Consider the following 27,829-nt stretch of genomic DNA (forward strand, 5'->3'; position numbering starts at 1 on the left):
GATGACCTCATGTCACAGAGCTCCTAAAGAAAGAAAGCCTTTTGAATAACCCAACAGACTGTTTAAAACCTGGAAAACAAGCAAGGAAGTAATGTCGAGGCATAGCATGCTGAACACAGCAGGGTCTTGCTCATTCTGTGCATCGGTGTGGCCCGCTGCTGGTGTGTGAGGCCAACACTCTTACAGCAGTAATGGCAAAGTACATTTCACAATGGCCTAAGCCTGGCTCAGCCACTGGAAACCCATGCAGAACATGCTCTTTAAATTAATTCATGGAGAGAAAGCAGATGCTGAATGAATGAAATGTTGCCTTTCCTTCTGAGGGACTCTGATAGAGAATGTGGTGCAGTTGCAGGCTTTTCTGCTTTCTGATAGGGAATCAGCCAGGAATTTTTAAAGGCTTTTCTTTTCCCATGGGATAAAAATTGGCCAGGTCAGAATTATGGTGTTCTTGAATGTGAAAGAAATTGATAAGAGGTGCACCACCATTAGTGGAAATGCAGCCATTCCTATGTGTGGAGGAAAAATTGCCTTTCTGATAAATTCATTGTTGGACATGGCACAGAACATTATTGCTACAAAATCACATTGTTTTCTTCCATTCAGCTCAGCAGGCATTGCACAAGCCTGAGGACTGGGCATTATTCACACGTTAAAAAAATACCCCCTTCACCATGTGAACAAAAGGAATGATTGATGGGGCAGGCAGAGATGGAACTCAGGACAGCAGTACGCACTGTGCAGCAAATTAACTTACAGGCTGCAGTCAGTGTTATGTTTTCCTTCCTAATGTCTCTGCTTCTTGCTTACTGGTAATCTTATTTCTTTAAAAGTGAGACCATAGGCCACCCCATGAATGGAAGGAACCCTAAAAGCTCTGTTAATGTTTCTTTACAGATAACAGTGAGAGACACTTTGCTTGCAGTCTCAAGTAGCTTGTGGCATGAACTAGTCATTAACATGAGGCATGAAGATAACGGAGACTGGAATTAAAGTGCAAAATGCATCTTCATGGGTCTTTGCATCCTCCTGGTGACTCAGACATGATTGTGGCCTCTGCCTGTCTGTACAGGAGGCAAGGAAGTACGCTTACTCCCCCAGCAGCTTTGTTACCCGAGTCTTCTATCAGTTTGCTTTCTTGGAGCTTGTGCACATGTGGAATTTCGAGACAGCCAGCAGACTAACTGTGCTAAATCCCTTGCAGACCCTCTTGATTTCTACAAATAGTTTTGGGAGAGATTAAGTGAAAGTGTACATAAAGCTGGTTTAATCCCCAGAATCTCTCTTGTCATTTGTGGTGCATAGTAGTGGGGTAAACCCAGTGGCAGGGTGCAGGGCTTTTGGTGGAACTGAGCTGAAAGCGAGGAATGTTTGCAATATCAGGAGGCAACGTCACTGGAAAGTGGCTTTTGTCAGCGAGGGGAATGAGAGGGGAAGGAAGCCCATTAAGTGTAAAAACTCACTGCAATGTGTGGAGTTTGCAGAACTGCAATTACAAGCAGGTTTGTGTTCTCTTCCCTTTTTTAATGCAAAAGATGCAACTACAAAAAAACTGCAAATGAAGCATTTTCTGTAACAACCCAGAAGAAAAGAGGAGACTGTAAAACCACTCAGTTGTGTTATGGAAGTGACGAAACAACCAGCAGATTGAACTGTGGAACCCAGATTGCTGTAATTTACCCCTGTTCGTTGTAGTAACCACTACAGAGTAGATGAGCTTGAAAACTATTAAATAAACATGGCACAGAAAAGAAAACCCTAATGCCATATGTAGATTTATGTCTGCACCCTTGGTTAGAACTAGATACAGAGCTCATTCAAATATGTATTAAATGAGAGCTTGCTGAAAAGTTCATTTTGTCTTCCAGGTCTAAGAAAACATGTTGTGCATTGTGTGGCTTTGTTGAGGTCACTGTCGCATACTGATTTCATTAGATGTGGTTGTATCACCTTGTAAGGTTGTATTAGATTAACACTTTTTTTGTATATTCCTGCTTGCATTTAAGTCTACCTTTCTCAATTATTTATACACTTGTAAGAGGATATAGAGGTTTTCTTGTTCTGTGTTTCTGCATATGTTATGCAGACATAAAGAAACCACTTGAGTGAAATTCAAAATCATCCAAAATTAGAAAAGATAAGTCTGATTTCCCGCACAATGTGATAATGAGTTTCTGTGTCGCATATTTCACAGAAAAAGCATTTAAGATGTCATGGAATTAAAACAACTATTGGGAAAGGACAGGTCTATATTCCTCTGCATCTAAATCCAGGCTTTCTGATTACAGTTGTGTCAGCCAAAGAGGCTTGAGGAAAAAAACTGGCTTATAATTAAAAATATTTTATTGTTTCTAAAACCAATAAAATATAGCTCCTTATTTTAATTGATTGTAGCAATACAACAGTAAGATCCAATATAGTGTGATACAGTGTGCTATAAATTGAGGCTTGCAGTACAATTCCATTAAATATTGATCTTTCAGAGAATCTCAACACAAAATGAAAATCCCTACAGGGTGTTTCAAGTACTTTGAAGCAATCCAATTCTTCTTCCTCTTTGGAACTCAGCAGCTGCATCAAACAGGAGAAACTTCTGTGCTTCCTTTGACTCAGCTTCTTCGTGAAGCATTGACCTCTAGTTTGAAAGCAAATTCCTCTCCTGACGGTAAAAACTATTATGTACAGACTGCTGTAGAGATAATAATTTGTCATTTCTTCTCTCCCTCCACGCTGCAACCTTGGCCAAATCCAAACACCATCTCATTCTTAGTGTTTCTAAGTGCTTCAGTCAAGGTCAATAAGAAACATATAGCTCCTCAGCTGACGTGAGTAACATACAAATGTTTTCCATCTCCCCTGGGAAAGAGCTTTCACCTTCCAATAGGCATCCTCTCATAACCTGTGGAGAAGAGTTTCCCAACCGTGCACTGTTTTCTGCCTGCACTTCAAAACTCCCTTGCAAGAGGGACATTAGCTTCCCAATGTATTTTCCGTAGTCATAGTAAGAACCTTTTCACATTGAGTTACGCACAGCTCTGACATCTCCTGGATTGATCAGCTGTGCAGAAGAGTATATAATTTTCTCTGAGACAGTATGGAGATTTAACTATTGCCTTGACGCAATAGTTACAAATTCCTCATACCTAGAAATTAGCATATAAAGTTCTTTTTACACTCTCCCTTTTATCCCTGAGGATTGGTGGTAAGATATTTCCTCTCAAACAAAATCTAGGTCAAAAGTAGATGAAACAGCAGAAAATCCAGTACTTATCCCAGAAACGGTGATATACTGGAGCTGTTATCACTCTTCTGTCATGGAGTCCTCAGTTACGGAGTACTGGGATGATTCAGAGCAGTGGGTCTTGGAGTTAGCATCCCACTCTGAGTTATTGCTTCCTTTTGTCTCCAGGCTCAGATAAATGTGGTTGCTTCACTTGGATTGAGTCACATCTTTTTTTTTTTTTTTTCCTACAATCACAAAACCTCAAGCTTATTTTTATTACCAATGAAAACAAGGTGTTTGACGTAATCACATCACCCCATATCCTGAAAGTCCCATGTATGGTCTTGCAGGGGCTGTGCCTTGCCATAGAGCTTGTCAGTTTTAAAGTGTCACACTTGTACTAACAAAAATGTTGGGCTACAGCCAGGGAACTCACTAGCAGCTCAGCAACTAAAATGTCTCAGAACAACTTTCATCTCGGGCAGTTCAGCCTTTCCAAATAAAAATGGTTTGGTTGAAATGGTATTACTCTTCCAACATCACAGATGATTCTTATCCACTAGCGACCTTTCCCACCAATCTCATCCAGGTGCACTGTAATTTATGTTCCTAGTAAAAAGTCCGTCATTCACTAACATTCAGATATTTAACTCAAACCCAGCTCCACAGCTTGTTTAAATCAATGTTGTTGCATTGATTTCAGTTGAGCTATGCCCGCTGAATTTCTAGCTTATTTCAGAAAGCAGAGAAATAATTGCTTAATACAGTTTTGAGTTTGACCTTTTGAATTTAGATCTGGCTTCTGAAAAATAACATTTTCTACTTCAGAAATCAATCTTTCTTCCTACCGCACCAACAGAACTGTTGCGTGGTCCCCACGGCGTTCGTGACTGAGTGAGAATGTTAAAGTTTTCATGTTCGTCCCCTCCCCAGCCACTGTCAACCGTGGATATAGCTACCATCCAGCCTTGCTATCTGTTCAGATAGAGAGCTCCAGCTGCAACCTATTGCTTATAGATACTGCAGGTTTCTTCAGACCTCATGTGAAGAAAAAACAAACCTTACAAATCTTATTCTTGCACTTAATAGCCTAGTTTTGCAAGCTGAAGCTCCGTGTAGAAGGAACTTTCTTCCAGATAAGGCTTCCGGATAAGCATACTATTTAATAGAACATGCAAATAACAATTCTGGATGAATGCTCAATATTGAATCCTTGTTTTCATGCTCTCAACTTTTTTTCACATTTTCCACAATTTTTCACTCTTTGTCTCATCAATTTTGCCCACTTTTCAGTTCTTACTTAGGCAAGAATCTGCTGGAATAAGATCTACATATTTACGGTTCATATGTTTAATAATTGTATGAATTCCCTGTTCCACAGTGCAAATACTTCTGCTTTCTGGTACAGAAAAAAAAAAAATTACATCATTTAGCATTTTAATTACGTATAAAATCTAAGATAACTGCTGTTTCCTTAAAAAATAGCAGGTTTTATGCAATAGACAAAGCTGTAAGCAGTTTTGTATTTATTTTTGTGTTTCTTTCTAAGCAAACTAAAATCAACTTGCAATCAGTTTGGTTCAGCCAAGCTTTATAGTGAGAATGAATAAAAAGGAAATTGGTCTTGGGAGGGAGGGAAAAGGAGAAACATGCATTTGCTAATGGCATGGTGAAAACTTTGCTTCCATATTCATTCTAAATAAACATGAAAAATGTTTGGCATATGAATGTAGGAAGAACTCATCCACAGCACATGCTCTTTATCATAGTAATCCTACAGAAATGTGTTGCCAATTGCAAACAATTCACAGCATGCACAACCAGGTTTGACATTGCCAAGATATTCTTAAGTTGAATGAATATATGACTTTGCTTATTTAATAGCATGTTTGTCTCCTTGTGCCTCTTTAAGAGCCAGTGTGAGCCCAGAAGAATTATTCTATATCAAGTTGATATTTTGTTTCTACTTTCAGGTTTTATAACAATTGTTGCTTGTAATAGTCCAAGAAGCTTTCTTCCTACTTCCATTGCTTGCTTGCTGATTTATAACATCTTCCTGGGCAACCTAAATAGTATAAATATGTATGTAAACTGCATATTTGGATTTCTGCTGTCATGCTTGCTTTTAATGGCTTTAAAATAGATTTGAGGACAGTGTCTATTTTAAACTGGTACTTAACAGTTTGCCTTATTCATGAATATTACATTCCTTCCTTCTAGGCTCTTAAGGATGATGATGCTGAGACTGGACTGACTGATGGGGAAGAGAAAGAAGAACCCAAAGAAGTGGAGAAGCTAGGGAAAATCCAATATTCTTTGGATTATGACTTCCAGAACAATCAGGTTTGAAACAACCAACCTGTAACATTTCATTTCTGTGTGTGCAAGGGGAGAATGAAGTAATACATTTCGTTACAGTATATATTTCTGAAATCATTACTGCTTGCACAGAGTAAAGGAAGAAAGGAAGCCTGAAGATTCATGACAGAGGTACTACTAAACTGGTATTCAGTCTACACAGAGTTTATAATGCACCTTTAATCAAAATAGAAGACACAGTTTTATCTAATGTTATTAATAACTTATATTAAGGTGTCACCAATCAATGTCAACACACATATTACGGAGTCTGCGTGCAGAGAGTAAAAGATAGCTTCAGCCTTCAGGCATTTAAAATGTAAGCAAACAAAAGATGGGAGGAAGAAGAGAGGGGCATAACAGTGAGTTGATTCATTGTGGGTCTTTTAGAAAGTTGGTAAGATTGTCAAGTACATCAGGTGTGCACTTTAAGTTATTAACTAGCTGCATCAGGTTCTGTTGCTGTCCATGAAAGTACACCTACTAACCAAGAAAATTTTAGTTTGGAGCAAAAGTTCAAATAAAAAGATTTGTCCAAAAAAAACCCAGGAAAGTTGGACAAGAAGAATCTTTCCAGTCAAGGACTGATACTCCTTCAGTACCCTACTCTGAAACTGGTAAGATCAAACTTTGGCATACTTGCCCAGGTTTTCAGTAGGAATAGACACTGTAATGTGATGTAGACCTGTCCACATCCTGAACTAGCTCATTTTTAATCCCCCTCCTTGGCCTCTTGCTGTGGTTAGGATCCCTTTTGTCAATGGTACCAATTTACAGCCTTACATGAAAACTCACTGTGCTTTGGACTGAAGTACACCAACACATCTTCTTCACTTCTACTGCCTGTCTTTCAGTGAACTCAAGAATACACATCCTGCATTTCATTTTTTGACAACTTCAGTCAAACCCACATCATTTTTCTCTATTTAGGGAAAGATATGACTACTGAACTTAAATCCCTGTTAATTCCTATTCTTCATCTGAACTGACCTCCATTTGTACTTGAGATTTATTTCCACATTCAGATTTTTTATTTCTTGCTGTTCACAGAATGCAGTATGCTTGCTCGTTACAAGACAAAGAGGGAAAGAGAAATTAAGAGAAAAATGTGTGTCAGCAGCAGGGTATTTATACTCAGCAATGGCCTGGCACAATACATAGTGCTTCCCTGTCTTTTCAACTGCCTTCTGACTACCAGTGCTTGTTTTTCAATGCAAGAGCCAAAAAGAATTCTGAAGCCTTTCAAGAACCTCTGCTTAAAGGAGCTTTTCCTTAACTCCCAGAGCAAATTCCCTGGCCATGTGATGAGTCACACTAATCCCTCTTGAAATCAGTATGAAGCATTAGACCCTTCAGAAGCAGAAGACCTAGAGGGGGAAAGTGTTCTGACAAATGGATTTCAGTTTCCTTTGAATATGAAAACAAACTTTCTGTGTGAATTTTATTAAAGGAAGTGATGTTTTTGTGAACTATATTTTACAAAGGGAAATAGGATGAGAGAGCAACAAATCTGTAAAAGTGTGTAGTATTTAATTAAGGTAATAAATCACTTGAGTTATGGATTACTATTTTAGTTACGGATTACTGTTTTATTTTGTTGCTCTAAACCATGCTGCAGCTTGGAATTTGTCAGAAGATAATTGATATAAAAGAGTAGAAGGGATTCAGTTAGGTTAGTATAGCAAGGTGGCGTGAAACTACAGACCAAAAATCTGCTAGTATATTGCACAAGGTTAAGGATGGAGACAAGATGACCGATGTACTCTCCAGAGCACGATGCCTCAGTTTTAGAGAGAGAAGTTTTAAAAGGGAATTGAATTGCTTTTCCACTCTGTTAACTAGAAGTCATAGACTTGTTTTTCACTCTTCGATGCGAAAGACTTGATGTAGATCCTGAGCCTATCCATGTATTTATGAACTGTTATGCATCTAGAATAAGAATGAGACAGAAAAAGAGAGAATGAGAATGAGACAGAAAAGGAGAAGTGTTTCTTATGGCTAAAGGAAAATGTTTCATGGAGCTTAAGAATCCTGTAGTGGGAAAGCATGTAGGCCATACTGTGAATTTAAAACCGGCAAAAAGAAGTCCAGCTTTGAGGAATCTCTCAGAAGCCAGAAACTTCTTTCCTAAACTGACTATATTTTTCTGTATTCCATTTGTTAAGAGCTTCTGTTTCCAATTTTAAATGATTCATCTATGAGGAAGAAAATGCATTGTGTCTGAAGCACTGATTTAGAAAAAATATTCTCAGTTTTCATTCTGTTCTTAATATCTTGTCTCCAGATTGACCTTGAAGAGTCACTTGAATGTTTACCTTAGTTCTGTGTCTATGAAACAAGATTGATTTTTTTTTTCTCTCAACCCTATTATGCTGATGAGGCCTAATAAAGGCTGGGGTGTCTAGATCACACCGTACCCTACCCTACCCTACCCTACCCTACCCTACCCTAACATAACATAACATAACATAACATAACATAACCCTTCATTTGTAACACTTAAGAAATGGCCAAGGCTTTTACAAGTTTCAGATGTGCTTCAACCTTATTTTTAAAAGTATGTAAGAGATTTCAGAAACTAATTTTTCTGTTTTGCGGTGAGATTACAAATTGTTACTAGGATTTAGTTACAAAAGGTTAGTTTTCATGGGGTATTTTTTGAAAATGATGTCCTTAGTTTAATACTTAAACCCATTTCTAAACATAGCAAGAGAAGTTAAATATAAGGAAGACTGCAAGATCCATTTGTTTTCAATAAAGCTCTACCTGAGGATTTGTGTTTGGTTGGAGGAAAGGTTACATACTGGTGATTTAGAATACAAATTTTGTACTCAAAATTAGACATTCTTGATTGTTTAATAATGTCATTTCTATTCATGGTGCCCAGCATAGAAAAATAATGCACAAGACGAGAGAGCAATTGAAAGTTATTTGATTGCAGTCTTTAAAAAGATGAAGTCTGTATTTAGCTGTAATCAGCTGCCCTTTGAAAACCTCTTTTTTGCTTAAAAACGGCCTTTGTGCAGTCTGCATCTGCCATAATTGGTTTTCTAAAGTCTAGCGTTTCTTTATTTGCCTTCCTTGAAGCGGGGGGTGGGGGTGGGGGGGAGGGATAGGGTTTTTTGTAGACCAGAAATAGAGTCTGCATGTGTATTTCTCGGTTAGTTTTTTTATAAGCATCTATTTGAAATGTCATTCTGCTGGTTTTCTCTGTTTTCAGCTTCTGGTTGGGATTATTCAAGCAGCTGAGCTGCCTGCATTGGATATGGGTGGTACATCTGATCCCTATGTGAAAGTTTTCCTGTTGCCTGATAAGAAGAAGAAATATGAGACAAAAGTCCACAGAAAGACCCTTAACCCTGTTTTCAATGAGCAATTTACATTCAAGGTATGTTTTTGATAATGATGAAACCTCTTTATTCAACCACTATGTAGCTCATGCTTGGCTATAAAGTTAGATGTCTTAGTTAGTTGGTAACTGCAACTTAGTGACTTTTCATATTGTAGAAACCTATGATACTCAAACTTATGGTGAAAATGGTATAACATAGGGCCAGGCCTCAGCAGGTGTAAAAGGCACAGTTTGATTTTAGGCACTTCAGTTATCCTGATGTATGACAATCTTATCCATATTTTATGGCTGGATAAAACTTACAGGAAAGTCAGAAAATAGTGACACTTTGACAAATGTCAGGTAAATTTCCCTAGACCAGCATTTTCTTTAAATATCTTTGTAACCTGATTTATGACTTTTGGTATACCATTTCTTTTCCCCTCAAAAATAAAGTGAAACTCTTGGAAAGTAAATGGATGAAGGACAACCTGGCAGATTAATCTTGCCAGAATTTGTCATAGCAATTCTTTGCCATGCTACTTTACATATGAAAAGAAATCATGTCTCAGGTTTAATAACATATGAATTAAATAAATGTAGCTAAGCCTTACATTGCAATATTTAAGTTGTTCCAACAGTATCTATCAATACCGTTTTTCTAAAACTGTAGCCATACCTAAACCTCAGTTAAATACAGTAAATGGATACTATACAGCATGTTTCATAGGGCTTCTCCTAATATGCATTCCTCTGCTGTTACTTCAGGCCTTTCTCTCTATGCCCAATCTTATAATGACAGCTACAGATTGAAAACAGGAACAGTGAAAGACTCAGGCTATGTAATCATTCAACAAGAAAGATATCCCTGGAGGCCAGAACTACTACTGCATATATAAGCTTATTTTTTCCCTTGAAGATGTTCATAAAAATAACCTTTTGTGTGGAGTTATTTTTTTCTTGAGCTTTCCTAAGAGAGCATTTAAAAGAAAACAGAGTTCTAAATTACAGATTCCTGTGCAACTCAAAAAAGTAAAAATAGAACCAATAATGCTGTCATCTAAGATGAAGGCACAAATTATAAATAAGATCATCCACTCCTGGGTTATAATGTCCACTTGTTTTAAGTCACACCTTTAATATTCAGATTCTCTATGCTCCGGAAGAAAGTTTGCTTTCCATGCAAGACCTTACAGAGTGTTTGGGTGCATCCCAATGGAGTATTGATCATCCCCTGGATCCTGTGGTCTGTACTCAGGAGAAAAACAACAGGGCATGCCAAGTACTATCATTGTGCTGGGGACTACATTGACAAAGACAAGTGATCATTTGACTAGTGCTGCAACTGTAATAAATAACTTCTGTGGGAACTAGTCACAGTGTCTTGTTTACTTGGGCAGAGCCATACTTCTGTGACCAGTTCAGGTGGTGCACAGCTGCTGTTGGCATCCTTCCCATCTCTGCCTTTGGCAGAGCTGCCCACCAGGCAGCCCAGGCCCATTTTGTTACCTTCTGGGCACAGTTGTGAGCTGCCCACCTTCCTCCCAAAGAAGGGCTAATGGGGATGAGATGGCTCATGTTTCTGCTGTATTGCATGTTGAGCCCTGGACCTCATTCCTTCTCTTCTTTTGGTGATTCCCTGTGTCAGTCCCCTTTTCATTTCTGTTTCCCAGACATCCGTGGTGCTGTTCCAGGCTGCAGGTGTTTGTCAGGCTCTGACTGTCTGAATTGTATACCCACACTGTGCTGCCAAAAGGAAACAGAAATACCAGCTGGACTACAGCAGTCTGGCAAAGGGAGGTGTTCTTCCTCAGCCCCAAAGTGGAAAGAGGGTTCGTGTCTAGAGAAGTGGCATGTCTGTGCCAAAAAAAACCCACTCCTATAACGTGTCCTTCTACCAAGGTCTCACCTGCATTAAGCCAAGAGGCTGAGTATCTCTCAGATGAGCAGAAAGCAGGGAGAGGGCTTCACAAGATCTAAGGACATCCTTGTTAGTCCTGAACATAGCTGGAGTCTGAGGCTACTTTAGAGGTAACGAATGGAGAAAGCGTTTAAAGAGGAAGGTAGCTAAAATAAGCTTTACTGAGGTCAAATGAATGATTAAAAAAAAAGTAAATAATAATAAATTTAGTCTTTTCATGCATTCCAAATTACCAGGACCTGTTACTGATAGAAAAAGAAACTTCAGAACATTTCTCCTGCTTTTGAGGCTGCATAAAAATCAAGGTGAAATGCTTTAGAATTTTTCTTTCCACATACATTTGCCTTCTATGGCTCTTTAGAAGCTACAAAAAAATTCACAGAATCAAATTGATTTTGCTATAGTATTTGCTACAATACACAACCCTTACCCACTGAAACTACTGTACTCAGTAATGGAAGCTGGAGCTGGATCGCAATTTGAAAAGCTTCTTTTAAACATTATATAACATGTTATGAAAAAGGAAAAGTACTCATGTTATTAATAAGTACTTTAAAAAGCAAGTTGAAGCCAAACAGTAACAAACGGCAACAGTCATAGCGTTTAAACAGACTGGAACATGCAGAGGTTAAGAAGTCCAACGATAATGCCGTGCTTTCATTTCTCTTATATAGACAATTAATAGAGAAATGTTTACTGAAGCCTGTGGAAACCATTTATACTTGCAGAATATAATCAAATTGACTGAGTGTTCAATGTAAGTTGAAATAGTTCCTCAGTCAGACCTTTCTAGACAGCCACTCAAGTGTAGCTTACCTGAACTGCTTGTCTTCATCTGAATATTAAAAATGTGACTCATAAGCATCCTAACCCACAGCATATGTCCGAAACACATCAGAACAGCTGGAAAATCAGTCAGAATTTGGCCTTCTGCCGCCACAGTTTCTAGCTGTACGCTGTGACTTAGAAAGCACCTTAGTATCTACAGTGTGAAAGGTATAATAATGAAAAATATCCCTTGGTAAGTATTAGGTAGTGGTACCGCAAGAGAACTATTTAGTGTCTAATTACTTTGTGTCACATACAGTAATCCTGTTCTGTTTTTTTCATCAGTCTGGGAGCTACCCATTTCTGAGTGATGACAGTCGATTTATTGAGGAAAAGACACCCTTGTGTGAAAAGTTCATGTGTCTTCAGTGCAAATAATTGGGCTTCCTGTTTCAGTTTCATCACCCACAAAATGATTTGAAGTAGAATGAGAAAAAGCCAGGGAGTGATGAGTGAGCTGCCACATTGTTCTATCGAGTGCCAGAGCCGGGTCTCAAAAAATACTGCATCTGGTGACTCTGAAACAAATACACCTCATAATTTTGTCTGCAGTTCAATTTACCTGAGATGACAGCTGATAAACCAAAGAAATAGATTTGCATTGTAGAGGACTGATCTTTATTGTCTCAGATACAGAGTTTGTCATTTCCTCTTCTTTGCAGGTGCCATACTCTGAGCTGGGTGGAAAAACTTTAGTGATGGCAGTTTATGACTTTGATCGTTTCTCCAAACATGATATCATTGGGGAATACAAGGTTGCAATGAACACAGTGGACTTCGGTCACGTCACTGAGGAGTGGAGGGACTTACAAAGTGCAGAGAAGGAAGAGGTAAGAAAAATCAGACTTTTTTTCCCCCAGGACGCTTTTATCCTCAGCTAGAGGAACAGTCAAACTAGCGACATTTTTTCTGCAGAGACAGCTCCCATCTGTTATCAGCATTTCTCAGACTTACTTTGCCTGATAAGTTTTTGATAAGCATCTTTTCCAATACTCACTGAATGGTACATTCTACTTTGCTAATCCTATTTCCAATCTTTTTGATAGTTTATGCAATATATTAAGGAAGTTTTCATGAGTTTGACTTTTTCTTGAATTGATGCAGTTTTGGTACATAGAATTTGTATTTGAATTATAAAAGTAGTGTTCATTTAGACTTCTTTGTGGTCCTAATCATTCTCAGTGTTTGCATCTCAAGGTATCTTATTCTGCATGAAGATAATGGTAGGTTTTCATTAAAATAATTTACAGTTTTATTGAGCTGCTGTGCAATAATATCCATGGATTAGAATTCTACATTTGACAAAGACCTTGGAACAGTATCTCACTCAAATACTAATCCCCTTTTTTATTCTCCTCTCTGTACCAGCATCCTATGGGTTCATTATTTAGTAGGTATAGTGCTACCTAAAGTACACAAGACACTGTTTGGAAATATTTAATCACTACATTGTGCATCCTATGAAGTTGTTCATACCAGCACATCCACCTTTTTGCTTGTTATAAGACCATTTTGCACTCAGTTTTACATTATTTTTCCTTTTGATTACTAGGTGATATCTGCCCACTCATAATAGTCAGCGTGCACAGTGTACTTCATGTCTCTGGTGGGAGAAGGAATCTGAGTTCCTCATTGTCTAATTCTGCTAATAAGCAGTTTTGGATTCAAACCTTAGTTTCTGTAATTAAAGGGACAGTCTCTGGATGAAATCTTCTCTTAATGCAAGTAACAAATACCTGAATATTGCATTTAGACTACAAGTTGTGAAAAATTCAGCAGATGCTGAGTCATGCAGCCTTCTCAGATTTTCAGAAATGGTAGAGTTCAGTCTTGCTTTTTGAGTGCTTTTTTTTAAAGACTGTATTTCCAGATGGCTTTCTTCTACTGCTTATTGATTTGTGCTTATTGCGTGTGTCATTGGTACCTATGCTATATGGGGCATTTGTCTTCCACTCTCAGAGCTAAAGATGAAAACATAAAAAAAAGAGAAAAAGGAAGTTTGCAGTTCAAGGGCCCTGTTCCTTTAAGTCATATCAGAAAGACAGAAGTGTGAAATGGGAGTGCATTAATACTTACAAACTTCATTAAGTATCAAATCAGTCTTTTGTTGCATTGTCACGTTTTGCTGTTTCAAAACACATAAAATAACTCAAATACTACACAAAAAGGAATTGACACTTTACCGTTCTAGTCTAATTTTAAGCTTTTAGAACATAAGCAGTGATATTCCCATATGCAGCTGATAGATAACATGGTATAGATTAGTGTGGGGTTTCATCTGTCATGTGGCACAGAACATTGCCTCTTGGATTTTCTGTCTCATGTCCATGGTAAAACCTGACTCAGTCGTCTGGTTGCTCCATGAAGTTCATGTCCTGCTAATACAAAACGATGAAATATTGCTTGAAAATAGATACTTAACAGTGTGAACTACTTCCAAAAATGCATTCTGACTTGGAAATAACTTTTTATTAAAACAGAATGAGGTAATTAAAATAAATAATTTTTAAAGTATTTGGGTATTGGAAGAGTATTACAAGAGTTTTGAATAGGTTGCAGTAGAGATGAAATCAAGGTTGTACCTTATTTGTGCTTTCAGAGCCCAAATGAACCGGTGGATGTATATTTTTACATGTGTTTGTCATTTGTCTATGTGAATGTATTTGTATGAGAGTAATGTTAGATAGGAGAGACAAGCTTTTTTTTGTTCCCATTTGAGCCTCTGCCCTCACCTTTCTTAACAATTCAGGTAATACATATGCAGAAAAAACATTTTAATTTTTGTAGGTTTTTCTATAAGGCCTTTTTGAAGTTGCTACCAATGCATGGCTTTTTTATTTATAAGAAGCTAGGCAATATGAACCTCTGAAAGCATCATGAAAAACTGATTACACCAACTCCCTAAATATTTTTTCATAATGCAGGAGGTCTCCTGTTTCATTTCTGTATCACTATGCTCATAAGCATGCAAGGTATCCAATAAATATGAGATAATACTGTAACCTAAGTTATTTGGAGACTTTGTTAATCTTAGTTTTCTGTATGCTAGCTGTAGCTTTTTCTAAAACATCTCCTGAACCCACTGTACAAATAAAAAGTGACCCCACAGAAGCCACTTACTCAAGATTTAGATAGGCCAAGTGTATTTAATCCAAAGGGTCTTCACGTCTTTTTGCTCTGTTGTGGAACCTCTACTTCTGTCATATATATGTTAAGCCTCATTCAAAGAGTTGCTTAGCCCAATTTGGAAAAGAAACCTCTACCTAAAGAACCAAGTGAGTTACATCTGTCAGTGGTTTGAGAGCTGTGTTTCACAAAAAATGTCATTCATATTTCCATACTTGGCTACTGCCAAGTACCTCACCACCTTCAATGTTCTGGCCCCTGCTCTGCAGCAAAGATGCCAAACAAATTCTAGTGCATTTTATGTGATAATAAATAGGGGACAGGGAGGGATGGGAGAGGTCCTATCTTCATAAACCTGTTATCAGCTGACATGGCAGATGTTGCAGAATTCACAGCAGATACAGCTGTGACCAAGAGGTATCTTAGCTTCAGAATTAGCAAATACAGTCCTGCACATACAAATGCTTTAGCATGATTTACCTATGCCAGGTGTGTAGCAACAGACACATGCTTGTCTCTTGGTAGTGATGGTGAACACAATATGGCGATCTGCCTTACTCATTGTAAGAAAACATGATAAAAAGCAATTTGAAGCCTAAGCAACTGGATTTCACCCAAAAATGTATGACTATCAAAATACCTTTTGTAGACTATTCTGCATGTTACAATTGCTTAATGAATTTGCCCTTGAAAAGCACATCTGTATGTGGTCTGCAGTATTTGAAGAATTACATGTTTGTTTCCTTTTTTGCCCTCAGAGCACTTAAGTAAATTTGTCCATTCTTAACAACCTAGCACTAACAAGAATTCTAAATGTGTTTTCAATTAAGTATCTGATGCCAAACTATCCTTTATGTTTTCATTGTGGCCCCTAAACATGATGCAGAAAGCATCTCCCAAACCACATCAGTGGCAGTTGTCACCAATCACTTTGAAAAAAACATCTAGGTGGCATCAGTCAAGCTGAGTATAAACGTCTTATTTTTGTGTCACATTATGTTGAATTAAGTTGATGCATATCACAGAACATACAATTCAATTAACACTGAATCACAGAGGGCAAAATCCTTTTACAGTTACTCTTCTTTTTGCTCATAAAGCTCCACTGTACTTTCCATCCTGTTTTCTAGATGGGCTTGAAATTGATGGCAGAGGATGAACGTTTAATGAAATATTTGAAGCTCTACCTCTCACAGCCCAGCCATTTGAATGGCATCTCTCTGACACTGCATTGTCTTCTGGGAAAGGTCTTATTAATATATTTATGTTGGTGAAGCACTTTGAAGGTACAAGGCTTTATGTAAGCATTTGTCATGACTGTGAGAAGGTTTTGAGAATGTACAAGTCTCTACAACAACTGCTAAATATTGGGGAGGCAACTACTAATGAACTGCATACCTTGAATCCTTTTTTCCTTGCTGCTGTTAGCTCTGCAGTCCTTGTGAATATGTGGAGGTGATTTATCTAATAGTCCTTCAGTCTCATATGACTGAGAGCATGGGAGGGAAGAGCGGTAGATATTGAAAGGTTATTCACTTTTACCAAGCCTGACATGTAATCGTTTGGGCACAGAGTGTTAAAAAACAGATGATAGGAGTTTGCTCCTCTGTGTCATCTACCAGATGTCACTGCCATTAACTTTTATCTGAGTACACACTGCATCCAATATCTGTTATCGCTCTAGTACAGAAGGCCAGACAGACAACTTCTTTTCTCACAGCAGTGTGAATCATACTGAGAGTCATCTGAATACTTCAGCTGATTTCCCTCCAGACGTTTTGTTATATTGGCACTTAAATTGAAAACCTGTTGTAGCAAACATTCCAAGAAATTTTAGGGAAAGTAAGGAAGAGCAGAAACAACTCTTTCCCTTGAAAACAGTGGAGAAGCAGAGCCTTAGTCCACACAGAAAAGGATCTTTGACCTGCAAGTATCTACCACCAGGAGTTCTGCAGACCTCTTAACAACTGCCATCACATAATGACTTTATGCATTATCTGATCAGGCATCCACCATGGATAGGTTACCTGACAGATGCATGCTCGTATCACAGTGGGTTGTGATGGATATATTTTGTACTGGGCTTCTGAGAAGTCTGCTGGAAAACACCAGGAAGATGCACAACACCTGCTGTCCTACATGATGCACAAACCCAAGCAGGAGAGGTGCTACAGTATTTCCTTGCAAAAGGAAGGGTGAGATGCAAGTGTTCTGCAGCTGGGGAGTGGAACACCTGTTCTGTGAAGCTTGACATGCACTATTCATGAGGATTGTTCTTTCCTTCCTCTTAAAAAAATAGAAGTTGAAGGAAGGAGATGGGAAACTGGGCCTGAAATGGGCAAATGTAATACCTCAATATGCTTCATAGAAGTTGGATACTGGAAAAGTTAGTAAGCCAACCAGCTTATTCAATCCTCAGCACTGAAACTTGCAGAGCTAAGAGGAAAGGACATTTTTACAAATGTCACTGCAAAGTCACAGCAGCAAATCATTGTCATTTTCTGTTATATCAGAGATGGACAGATGATCTAATAGGCCTTTTCCATCTTTAATAATAACACTTAGGTCTTACACAGCTTTGCAGATAGCACAGTGCTTTGCAAAGAAAAGTATCATTATCCCTATGGAGATGCTGTCAGAGTGTCAGACAAAGTTTGAAATGGGAGGCCGCCTTTATTTCACTGTGTATTATATTGAATCACTATGTTTTCTGCATGGTGTTCAAGTTTTCTTTCTTCTTACACCCAATTAAAACTTTAAAATGTTAAATCTAAGGGCGTTTAATTTTCAGGTTTTGTGGCAGTTACATACAGTAAATGCACAACGTTCAACATTGTAAGTGCAGCATCTGTCCTGAAAAAGAACTGAATTTGATAGTGAGACAGGTAACAAAACAGAGGTTCTTAAGTCTGAGAATAAGCAAGACTGTTTTGAAATTCTTCAGTTAGTTAAACCAGTTAATTAGCTGGTCGTCATCTTGAAATTGAAGATGCTGAAATGTTGTGATTTTAAAGATAAAACCATATGACTCAAGTAGGAAAGTTATGGTACTGTTTCAGGCTATTAGAATTAGGCACTTCTTTTCTCGCCTTTTATACTCAAACTGCTGACAAACCCACTGTATACCTTTGTTGAATATTCTCCTTCTTAACTCAGTCTCTGGAAGAGACACCTATCTTAGGAGGTCAGAGGCATTCTTGTGTTGTAACAAAAAGAATGTAATTGGCTTATTTGAAATCAAAAGGGAACTTGTCTTGCTTCATCTCAGAACGTCTGGCTTTACAGATACTAAATTCAAATACAGAGGACAGTAGACAAGAAGGAGAGGTTCCGTGGTAGTGTTAAATTCAGGCTCTGCTGGGGCTCTTCTGTTTCTGCACAGTATTCATTCTGAGAGCAGAAAAACTTGTCTTGCTTATTTGTCAAAAACATAATTATTACCATTTGACTTTCAAATATGAAAGGGCATCTTGAGGTTAAACTGTGGTGACAAAGTAGATCCTACACTTGGTGCCAAGCATCTAGTGATCCATGCACAAAATATAATAATAATAATAATAATAATAATAATAATAATAATAATAATAATAATAATAATAATAATAATAATAATAATGTTGATTCTTGACACTGGAACAGGCTGCCCAGAGAGGCTATGGAGTCTCCTTCTCTGGAGACATTAAAAACTCACCTGGACGTGTCCCTGTGAAACCTGCTGTAGGTGAAACTGCTTTGGCTGGGGGTTGGACTAGATCTCCAGAGGCCCCTTCCAACCCTGACCATTCTGTGATTCTGTGATTCTAGACAAGGCATATTCCTAAAGACCTTGTAGAATGTTACAAGGCTGAAGGAAGGAATAGTGGACAGTTCCCCACCTGCCTCTTAATGTTATTGTGGGGAGGTTAATTGCTCAAGTATAGGATATTTTAAAATGCCTAATAGAAAAGAGTCCAGAGTAGGCAAAAGCACTGGGCTTGGATGTTGAACATACAGTGGCATTTGTCTGAATGGTGTTTTTTTAGACGTTTGAGAAAGATCCTGAGAGGGATCAAAATCATCTTAGAATTCTTGTTAAAAAGGCTTAAGCATAATTTATATCACTTAGATGCTGGAAGTATTTTCCATGTACCTGCAAGTGATTCGTTCAGATAGCTGATGTATCAGTCATTCGCATGTGTTGAAGTATATTTGAAGTGGACGAGCTAAAGCTAAAGCTAAAGCTACAATACAAAGAGATGTTTTGGATGGAAACTGCAGAAGGAATTCCAGGGAATTCAGCCATAATCATGGAGCACTCCCAGTTATAAAACTGTGATCTGGGAGGGTTTGCAAATGGATCTGCAGAATCAGCTGAATGGTGTGAAAGGGCCACAGAACATGCTATACATTAATTTTTCCTGCATTGTTCTCCACCTGGATTTTATGTACTTACTTATTTTTCTGACTGCTAGCATCAGTGAATGCATTATCCAGTAGCAGAAATTACATTTCTCACTGGGACTCTAGACAGAAGCTTTGCTGTAGTCCTGGGTAAGACCTTATTTCCCTTTCTCCCCCCACTTTGCAAACCAACAGTGACAAAAATTATTATCTGATGGCTGCTACAAACCAGGATCAGGAGCTCAGGGAAGCTGTAAGATGGCTGTATCGAAATATTTCATCATAAGTGTCATTAGAAGGACCTTCAGAACTGAGACCAGCATTTTAACAGTCATAAGGAAAGAGCAGCTCTCACAAAGAAGAGGGCAGCTTTTTTGCTAAAAGGTTGAGGTATAGTATGCCATGCTGGGGTCTCCTGGCTTTGTTGTGCCCAACCACATAGAATTAAAATATCTTGCTTTCCAGAAGCCTGAGAAAGATATATTTCTGAAAATGTTAAAGACAAACATTTAGGAATAGTGACCTGAGAAGGAAAGGGATTAGCAATTGTCTCCATTTTTTCCCTCTGTCAGCTCTTAAACACCAATTTAGACCATGTCAGGGATTACCATAGTAACCATTTAACCTCTTCTCAGAGCCTGTTGTGTTTCAGTTTAGTTCAACAACGATCTTAACTGGCATTTGAAGCACTTTGCATTGTACCTGTGACAGGAATTAACATCAAATGTCCTTAGAGAAATCACAGTTAGAATAGAACATAATACTGTATTTTCAGTTTGATGGTATTAGGTATTTGGTGGTATTTATTGTTTCTATGTTAATATTTTAAGAGGTAGAGTACATGAATTTAGGATGTGTTACCAGGCCTTATTTCTAGGGTAAATGGATGACAGGCAGCAATAACTTGTTCCTACAGTTATGAAACTCAGCCTTCCACCAAAGGCCAAAGAAATTCCTGACATTGGCTGATGTGGTGTCGGTGTGGTGCAGGTGGGTGGTTTTAGTGCAATCAACACTCTACTTCTTCCCTCTTTCTTTTCCGTGGTGTTCTGCAGTTTTCTCTCATTCTTATCATCATAACTAAAGAAACACTCAGGACATTATGATTTAATTTGTATTATAAAAACATTTGGAATAGCATAGCCTTTTTCTCATGTTCATGCCTAATTCAGTCTGAGCAGGATGGTGTTGTACAGCGTAACTTGCAGAAAAAAAAACCTTTTTACAGAATATTTCTATTTCTGCATTTTATGCATTCTTCCCTTATAGGTTAATGGAGAACTGACATTTCTAGTTTTTAAGATCTTGCAGTCTACAGACATAGAGTTCTTTTTGAAGGACTGATTATAGCTAGTCTTTCACTTTCAATCAGACAAAACAAAGCAAATATTATTATTATTGAATGTTCATCAGTAAGTCTTAAATCATACATAAGATTTAAAGAGATGAGCAAGATCCTTTTCTGTACCTTCTCTGAGCGTGAACATTTATAATGGTGGTGCTATACAACTCAATTTTTTTAAACGTCCTTGTCATCTAGAATTCCAATAGTAAGGAATTTTACTCCAAGAATGATGCCGTTGTCTAAAGATCAAACCATTTCTCTCTCTCTCTCTCCCTGTCTTCAGACTTTCATAGCACTGGCTACATGAAGGGAGAAAATCATAAAATGCTGACTGGTCTCTTAGTTTCTTATTCTTTTAAGGTTGGGGTTTTGGTTTGGTTTGGGTTTTTTTTTCCTAGCTTCTATTATCACACACCCAAGTGAGTCAGTTAATTATTAAGTTGCACTTTTTTAACTTCCAGTCTAATGCTGTGTTCCTTTTTAGTATCTATGTTGACCAGAGATCAAACTTCTGTGAATCACTCCACCTCCTCACTTCTCAGCATATTCTCGCTCTGTTTGTCTCTGCATATGAGATGTAGACCTGAGTATGGAACAGAAATACATCTTTTTTTTTTTTTTTTTTTTTTTATGATGCATCTTCTGTGATGGAACCTTTTGTGCAGACTTTAGTAGTTTTGTGAGCAGCCTTTAACTGCACCAACTGGGACTTTTTGTTTCAGATGGCTGACTGGCTGGCTTACTTGCTAGATGGATGGAGTGGTGCTGGAGTTTCATCCCTTCCACTGGCAGACTTTCCAGGGCATGGTTTTATTCTGTGGGGCTTAAGTATGATCACTGCCACAGAATTACTGCTCCTGCTGTCCCCTTAGAGCAGAACACAACTGACTGAACAAGCATCAGTGCGCAGATGAAATTGATAGCTGATCTTTTGGACCCAGATATTGTCTATATGTGTTTCTTGCTGGCCAAGCACTAGATGAAAAGAAATACCTGAAACTGAATCCAGTGACATGGAGGCCAAAACATTTTCCTTGAGCATTATTTCTGCAATTACAATTATAGAAATAGTGCCAAAAGTAGGAGTTTTCCAAACTAGCAATCAGATAGAAAGTTCAAAGTGGTGTGTTGTTGCTGCTTGATCGGCTGGATGTATTCACCTACAACAGAACAGAATTGGGAGTTATTGCCACCTTTCACTGTCACTGATAATGGCAACTAAATTTGGGAACCCTTCTTAGTGCCTTTTTCCACTTGTGGCTGGCCTTGAGTTCAAATCTCTTCTTCTTAGATAGAGACCTTGACATAATATTCTAACCTAAGTCATTCCCTGGGTGATTACCATTATGTGGGTTTATTACTTGCTTTTGATGCCACCGGCACAGAACATGGCACTGCGGCTTCTCAGTGGTATGGATGGCAGTGGGCAGACAGCGCCTGAGCTTCCCATTAGATCCTTAACCAACTTTAGGTGCTACTTAAATTACTTCTGGTAATCTTCAGAGCTACTGGGCTGTCTGGAATCCAGTTATTTTACCTTTCTTTTTCCATATCTTTTTTCAGTAACTGAAAATTAACAGGAGGATCTCTGCTGAGTGGAGCTCAGGCTTCAAAACTGGCAGCAGCTCATTTTCATGTGAGCGCCCTGAGGTCTGCAGCTGACATCCCCTGTCTGTTAATGCCCAGCCCAGAATTAGGTAGCAGTGGATTATGCTGAAAGTGTTTTTACTTTTCAGACTTTCACATTAATCAGTCAGACTGAACATAAATTTTCTGTGATGTTTTAGAGAAGGCAAGTTTTCTAGGAGATACGGGTCATTTGAATTAATTTTGATTACTCTAATTTTTTGCTTGTACTTACTGTGCAGAAAATAGGTACAACAATTACATGTCTGTGGCACAAAGTACGAGCTGCAGTTCTTCCACAGCACACCTCTGTAACCAATGATTTTTTTTCTTGTCATAGTAGATTTTCATCCCTGCATTTTCTTTTTCTATCACTCTTAATCATGAATTTGTATATGACATTACATCAAAGCCCTCCAAAAAATGCCACCTGTAACTTCATGTGCCATCCAAATATGTGCATGCTTCCCCATCCTCTTTTTTTTATGAGGACCAATTTGTCTCATTGCAATTTGATTACAGCAAATGATGATGTTTCTCTAGCTATAGAATCTCATACTTTTCTACACACTCTTTAAATCGTTGAATCATTTAAAATCTCTAAAAAGACATGATTATTTCTTCTGAATGTCTGTCTGTGATACTAAACTATTAGTTGATTTCTTAGTGGATAAATGTATGCTTTTAGTTTTATCCATCAGCCTAAAGGAAAAATATGCACATTTAGTGTATTAAAAGTTACAATTTTTGTGATGAAAAACATAACATCCAAAAATTAATATTTTCTGAGATATGATAGTTGTAAATCAGAACAGATTTTAATTAAGCTGTACAAGATCTGCTGCAGCAATCATATGTTACAGAATGACTTGGGAATATTGGCTTCCTGTTTGGACCTCAGCTGCAGAGTTCTACAATTGGCTTAAGTTCCTGCAAGCACAAACACTGGTCACATTATGTAAGAATTCATGGCTCTGAAACTTTCCTGTTTATATGTTCCCTAACATGAAAACTCGCTGTTCATCAGCCTTTGAGCACAATAACTACATATAAAGCTAGCTGTGAATATCTTGTGTGTAAACACTGGGACATGCTCCTTAGACTTTTTAGCTCACCTGTTCATTGATTCCTTGGGTATGTTGCCCAACACTGTATGAGCTTTTACAACTTACTGAGGACAACAGGTCTTTAAATGTGATCTACTTTATTTTCACTGAGCCAGACTAGCTAACATTAAAATTTTCTTTCTGTAAAAAAAGAAAAAAAAACCCAAACATGTCCCATTTAAAAAAATTTTGTTTTGTTTAGAAATACTACTATTTCCTATCAAATTGGGTATTTTTATAAATGAGGTGAGGTTCTCTGCTCTGAATCTGGAGGACTCCTAGATCTTCAACGAACATTTTAAAGAACCTCCTATAATCAAACTCGATCTAGAAAACAGGCAGCATCCTGGAGATTGTACTGTTCCCCCTGGGCCAAGCTGGGAGGTAGGTGGCACAACAAAACCCCCTTACAAGCCTGAAAGTTAGACCTTCCTTGGTTTTGGATCGAGGAGCTGTGATTCTCAGCCCATGGCATTTTGTCCTGGCTGCTTGGCCATAGCCTGCAAACTCCAAAAGCTCAGATTTCCTCATGGCATCCTGACTTTCAGCGTTATCCTGCATGGTTTTAGTGGAAGTTCACCAAACCAGGTCTCCTGTGACACATATTAATATCATCTAATCAGAAGTTTCTGGAAGTCCCACTGGAAGAATCCACGTGAGACCTTGCTGGCAAAGGATACAAAGATAAGGCTGCTGACAATGGACCAGCATTTGCTGGTAGTAGCAGTAGCAGTAGGCAGCTTTGCACCTCCACTGGAAAACTTAGAGGGTCTTCAGACCCAAAGAGTTTGCAAGTTACTGACTTTACAACATCAGTACATGGAGAAAACAGCACATCCCTTATAGCTTCAGCAGTTACTCTATCTATCGGTTAAAAATTGTACTTCATTTGTTATTTGGATGTTACTGGATTCTACTCCAAGTCATTGATTCTTGCTGTGCTCTTCTTCAGTAGATTCAAGCCATTAGATGCTTCCTCTTCTCTACAGTATTTATGTACTGTAATCAAGTGCATAAAAACCTGCTGGTTTCTTTGATCTGCTTGTTCTCTCTTTCATTAATTGATAATGTGTGGTCATCATAGCAAGGACTCTGTTCATGGCAGATTTTTAAGACAGTACCACATCCAGTGGTACACCTTGCAACTAAGAAATCAGTGACTGATCTGATTATCAATTACAGTTCTTTGCTGTCTACTGACCATGTATATTTTTGGGTATATGCTGCAATCCCAATCTGTAATCTAAAGCATTGGAGTCAATTGCTTTTGGAAACTACGACACTCTTGGTGTAGTAGAAACTACATTAACTAAGCATTAAGGTGTCCGTACTTACTATAAATGGTGTTTTCAAATCAAGCCAGGGTATGTACTGTGGCTTCCTGTTCCCTGTCACAGGAGGACGAGGACTTTCTGTAGAGCAATGCACATATAATACTGTAATAGTTATGGAAAAGCTTTGTGATTTGACTACTCACAGTGTCTGATAAGCAAAAAAACCCCTTCCAAATGTATTACATTTCCTTTCGATGTTGTACTTAGACTACTCACTAGACTAGCCTTTTGACATGCTATAGTTAATAAGTTTTCCATGCTGTCAAAAGTAATAATATTAATGTGCCATTCAGTTAAATTAATTTTGTTTTGTGGACTGGCCTGCATAAACGTCAGTGACATTTAGAAATATGATCAGGCAGGAACTGAGGAAAAGCCAAGTGGCAAAATAGAGCAAGATGCAATCATTAAAGCAGAGCAGCCAGCTGCAAGCATTTGTGGATCGGCAGAGACTTAACACAAGACCAGGCTATGCTGCTCAGGCATATATGTTGCTTTTAATTCATTCATCCCTTTCTCATTTATTTAAGAAATTAATTTTCTTCTTGTTCAATTAAGAACTCAGTATGTTTGGTAGCATGGTCTCTTGTCTGGAAATGAAAGAGTGCGTTTCTGCTAATCTTTGATTTCAAGTGCCTTCAGTCACAGCTTTTCTCATTTTGCAAGAGGCAGCTGATTGTAATGCTTTTAAACTGATGACCGTGAAGTGTCATTTTCTACTGCTAATAACAGTGTTTTATCTTTCCATTTCCTCTGCTTTTTAGAAAGCAGTAATAGAAAGGCTTTCTTTAAATGGGTTAAAAATGTAATGAAGAAGACTAAGAGGAGGAAGCTAACAAAACCTGACTTGTTAATTTTTTAATAACATCAGCTGGTTCAAACTATTGCCCAACTTGCTTTCAAGTCAATTTACCATTGTGTTGGAGAATATTACATAATTGGGGCAATTAAAAGAAATGCAGTCTACTACCTTTCTATATATATTGCAATAAGAAGACAGAGATTTGTGAAGAATTTCTATGTCACGTACTGCTGTTTCAGGGGAAAAAATAAAGAAAAGAAGTAGATTTTTATTTCCATGGAAAGATCCTAGTAGGGCTGTTCCATTTAAGCAAAGGTAAAAAGTATTGCTGGCATACAGAAGTTGTGCCACAAAGGAATCAGAGAGTAGCACTGTAGTAGGGAAATCAGTCAAAAGGAATATGCAATTAAAATGTTTCTTTTGGCTCTTCCTCACTCCTACTTTGTACTGTGACTATAGCCCTACAGATACCACCTCCTGATACCTTTAATAAATTCACTTAATTTGAAAGATTGTTACCTGTCTGCCCTAAAACTTCTCCCTTTTAAAACTTACTGCTTGGATCTTTGCTTCTATTTCTGTTCTCTGTTCACCTAGCATCAGTCCCCTCTCCGTCTCTTCTTTAGCCTGTTGTTACTGCTAGTCCCTTTTTTGCAGTGTCTGAAATGAGCCCTCTGGATCTTTTTCTCAAGAACTCTCTGTTTCTTCCAAGATCTCCTGCTATTTCACTTTGCTTTGCTTCTTAATTTAGTTGTTATGTGGCTTGTAACTGGACACTTAACGTTAACAGGAGCTTCCTTTTATGGCCAAGTTTGCACATTTAAAGGGAGTATAACCTATGAAGATACTTCTGAAATTATGTTAGTAAAAGCAAATAGGAGATACTTTAGATCACACTCTGTACTTTCATTTTGTAAGACAAGTGGGTTATTCCTGCGAATAGAGACTGATCCTTGAATAAGGAAATACGTAGTAGGGCACTTGTGTGGTCATATTTTATTGTTTTAAAATATTTTCTTCAAAAGTGCAGTAGGTACAGTCATGAAGAAGATTCTTCCTTTTCTCCAGAGGCATTTATTTAGCACCTATTTACTGCTAGCTGTATAACAGCATGACTGCTCTGTTCATGGGCATGAAATCCTTTTAGACAGCAAAGGAATTATTCTGCTTGTCAGATTAATGGTTTAGTTGTTAAAGTCTGTAAGTTTATATTGACTGGGTTGATCATTAACATTTTGCAAGCCTGAAATAGCTACTTCTGTAATCAACTTCTTGACTGAAAAGTCTGGGGAGAGTTCTCCCTCTCCTATTCACTCTCAGTACTTTATTCCAAAAGTAGTTCATAGACTTTGGGGTATAGTGGTACTTGTGTGCATACATAGTCATGTGATAGTCTCCAAAAGTGCTATAATGGGCTGACACATTAGCTCCAGCTTTTGTTTCTCTTTCCGGTTCTTCTTCAGCTTTTCCTGCTGCACCATCTATTTCTAGCCTGTTTATGCGAACCCAGTTTTAAGAGCTTCTTTCTCACTTCCCACTCCTTTGCCTAATTGTGGCAGAATCGTTTTCATAATGTGGGGTCATCTAGTCACTAATTTGCAGGCATAAGAGAAAAAGATTGTCTTGCTTTCCTGATCATACCTATTTCAGGTCTGAAATTTTCTGTTTTGTTCTTTAACCATGGATTTATCAAAAATGCAATGCCTTTTAAGCTGGTAATGTTAAAGACAGCCGTTGTGGCAATAAAATTTCAGGTTTAAAGAAAAAAAGGGACCCCAACAAACTAGTATTTCCTTTTCCCAGTATGGTACCTGTTTGACCCAGGGGGTGTGGAGAAGCAATACTTTCCCAACTGTAGATCCCAGAGATGTGTATGGGTTGATAACTCTGCCCACTTCTATGGTGGCTTAACTGAAGTTTTGGCCAGTCCATGTAATCCATTTCTGCATCCATGTGATTCTGTTACTAGTATTATCGTGACACCTTTGTATCTTAGTGTATTCATGGCTTACATGCCAAGCAAAGAGATTTATTGATTTGAGATCGCCGTGTGTAGACAGAATACGATGACCTCAGAACTGTCTGAAGCCTGTGGAAGTGGGAATTAGGATTAGTGATTCTGTCATTATAGTTTACCAGAGTTTCCTGAATTTGAAAGACTGTGATTTAGCTTATAACCCACCTTTATGCTGTCCCTGTTTTCTCCACAGAGTTTTAAAACATTTTGGTTTGCTGCAAAAACTATGCAGTGAACATTATGAGCTTCCATTGTAAATACTGATTGGTGGAAGATCGTATTTTGGCTCTTCACAGGTAAACTACATCCTATTGTGTTTCTCTCAGGCTTATGCAAATATCCACAATCAAATATCCACAACCAAAACCAGGTATTGAAGTTGGAAGCCCACCTCACCATGTTTATAGTCTTCATCTACTGACTATTTTGGAG

The 27,829-nt window shown here is 38.1% G+C and overlaps 1 protein-coding gene across 4 annotated transcripts in view; it reads left to right on the plus strand.

Annotated features, from left to right (window-relative positions):
* The window catches only part of SYT1 (synaptotagmin 1), a 358,533-nt gene that overhangs the window by 271,468 nt on the left and 59,236 nt on the right, over positions 1-27,829 (plus strand). For 3 of the 4 annotated variants that reach the window (XM_040596427.1, XM_040596424.1, XM_040596425.1), the window contains 3 exons: positions 5,444-5,566; positions 8,802-8,969; positions 12,324-12,491. In XM_040596427.1, coding sequence (XP_040452361.1) covers positions 5,444-5,566; positions 8,802-8,969; positions 12,324-12,491 — 459 coding nt within the window. The remainder of the gene's footprint in view (positions 1-5,443; positions 5,567-8,801; positions 8,970-12,323; positions 12,492-27,829) is intronic. The other variant, XM_040596428.1, reaches the window with a different exon arrangement.

This window comes from Falco naumanni, chromosome 5 (genome assembly GCF_017639655.2).
Source record: "Falco naumanni isolate bFalNau1 chromosome 5, bFalNau1.pat, whole genome shotgun sequence".
In the NCBI taxonomy this organism is placed as follows: Eukaryota; Metazoa; Chordata; class Aves; order Falconiformes; family Falconidae; genus Falco; species Falco naumanni.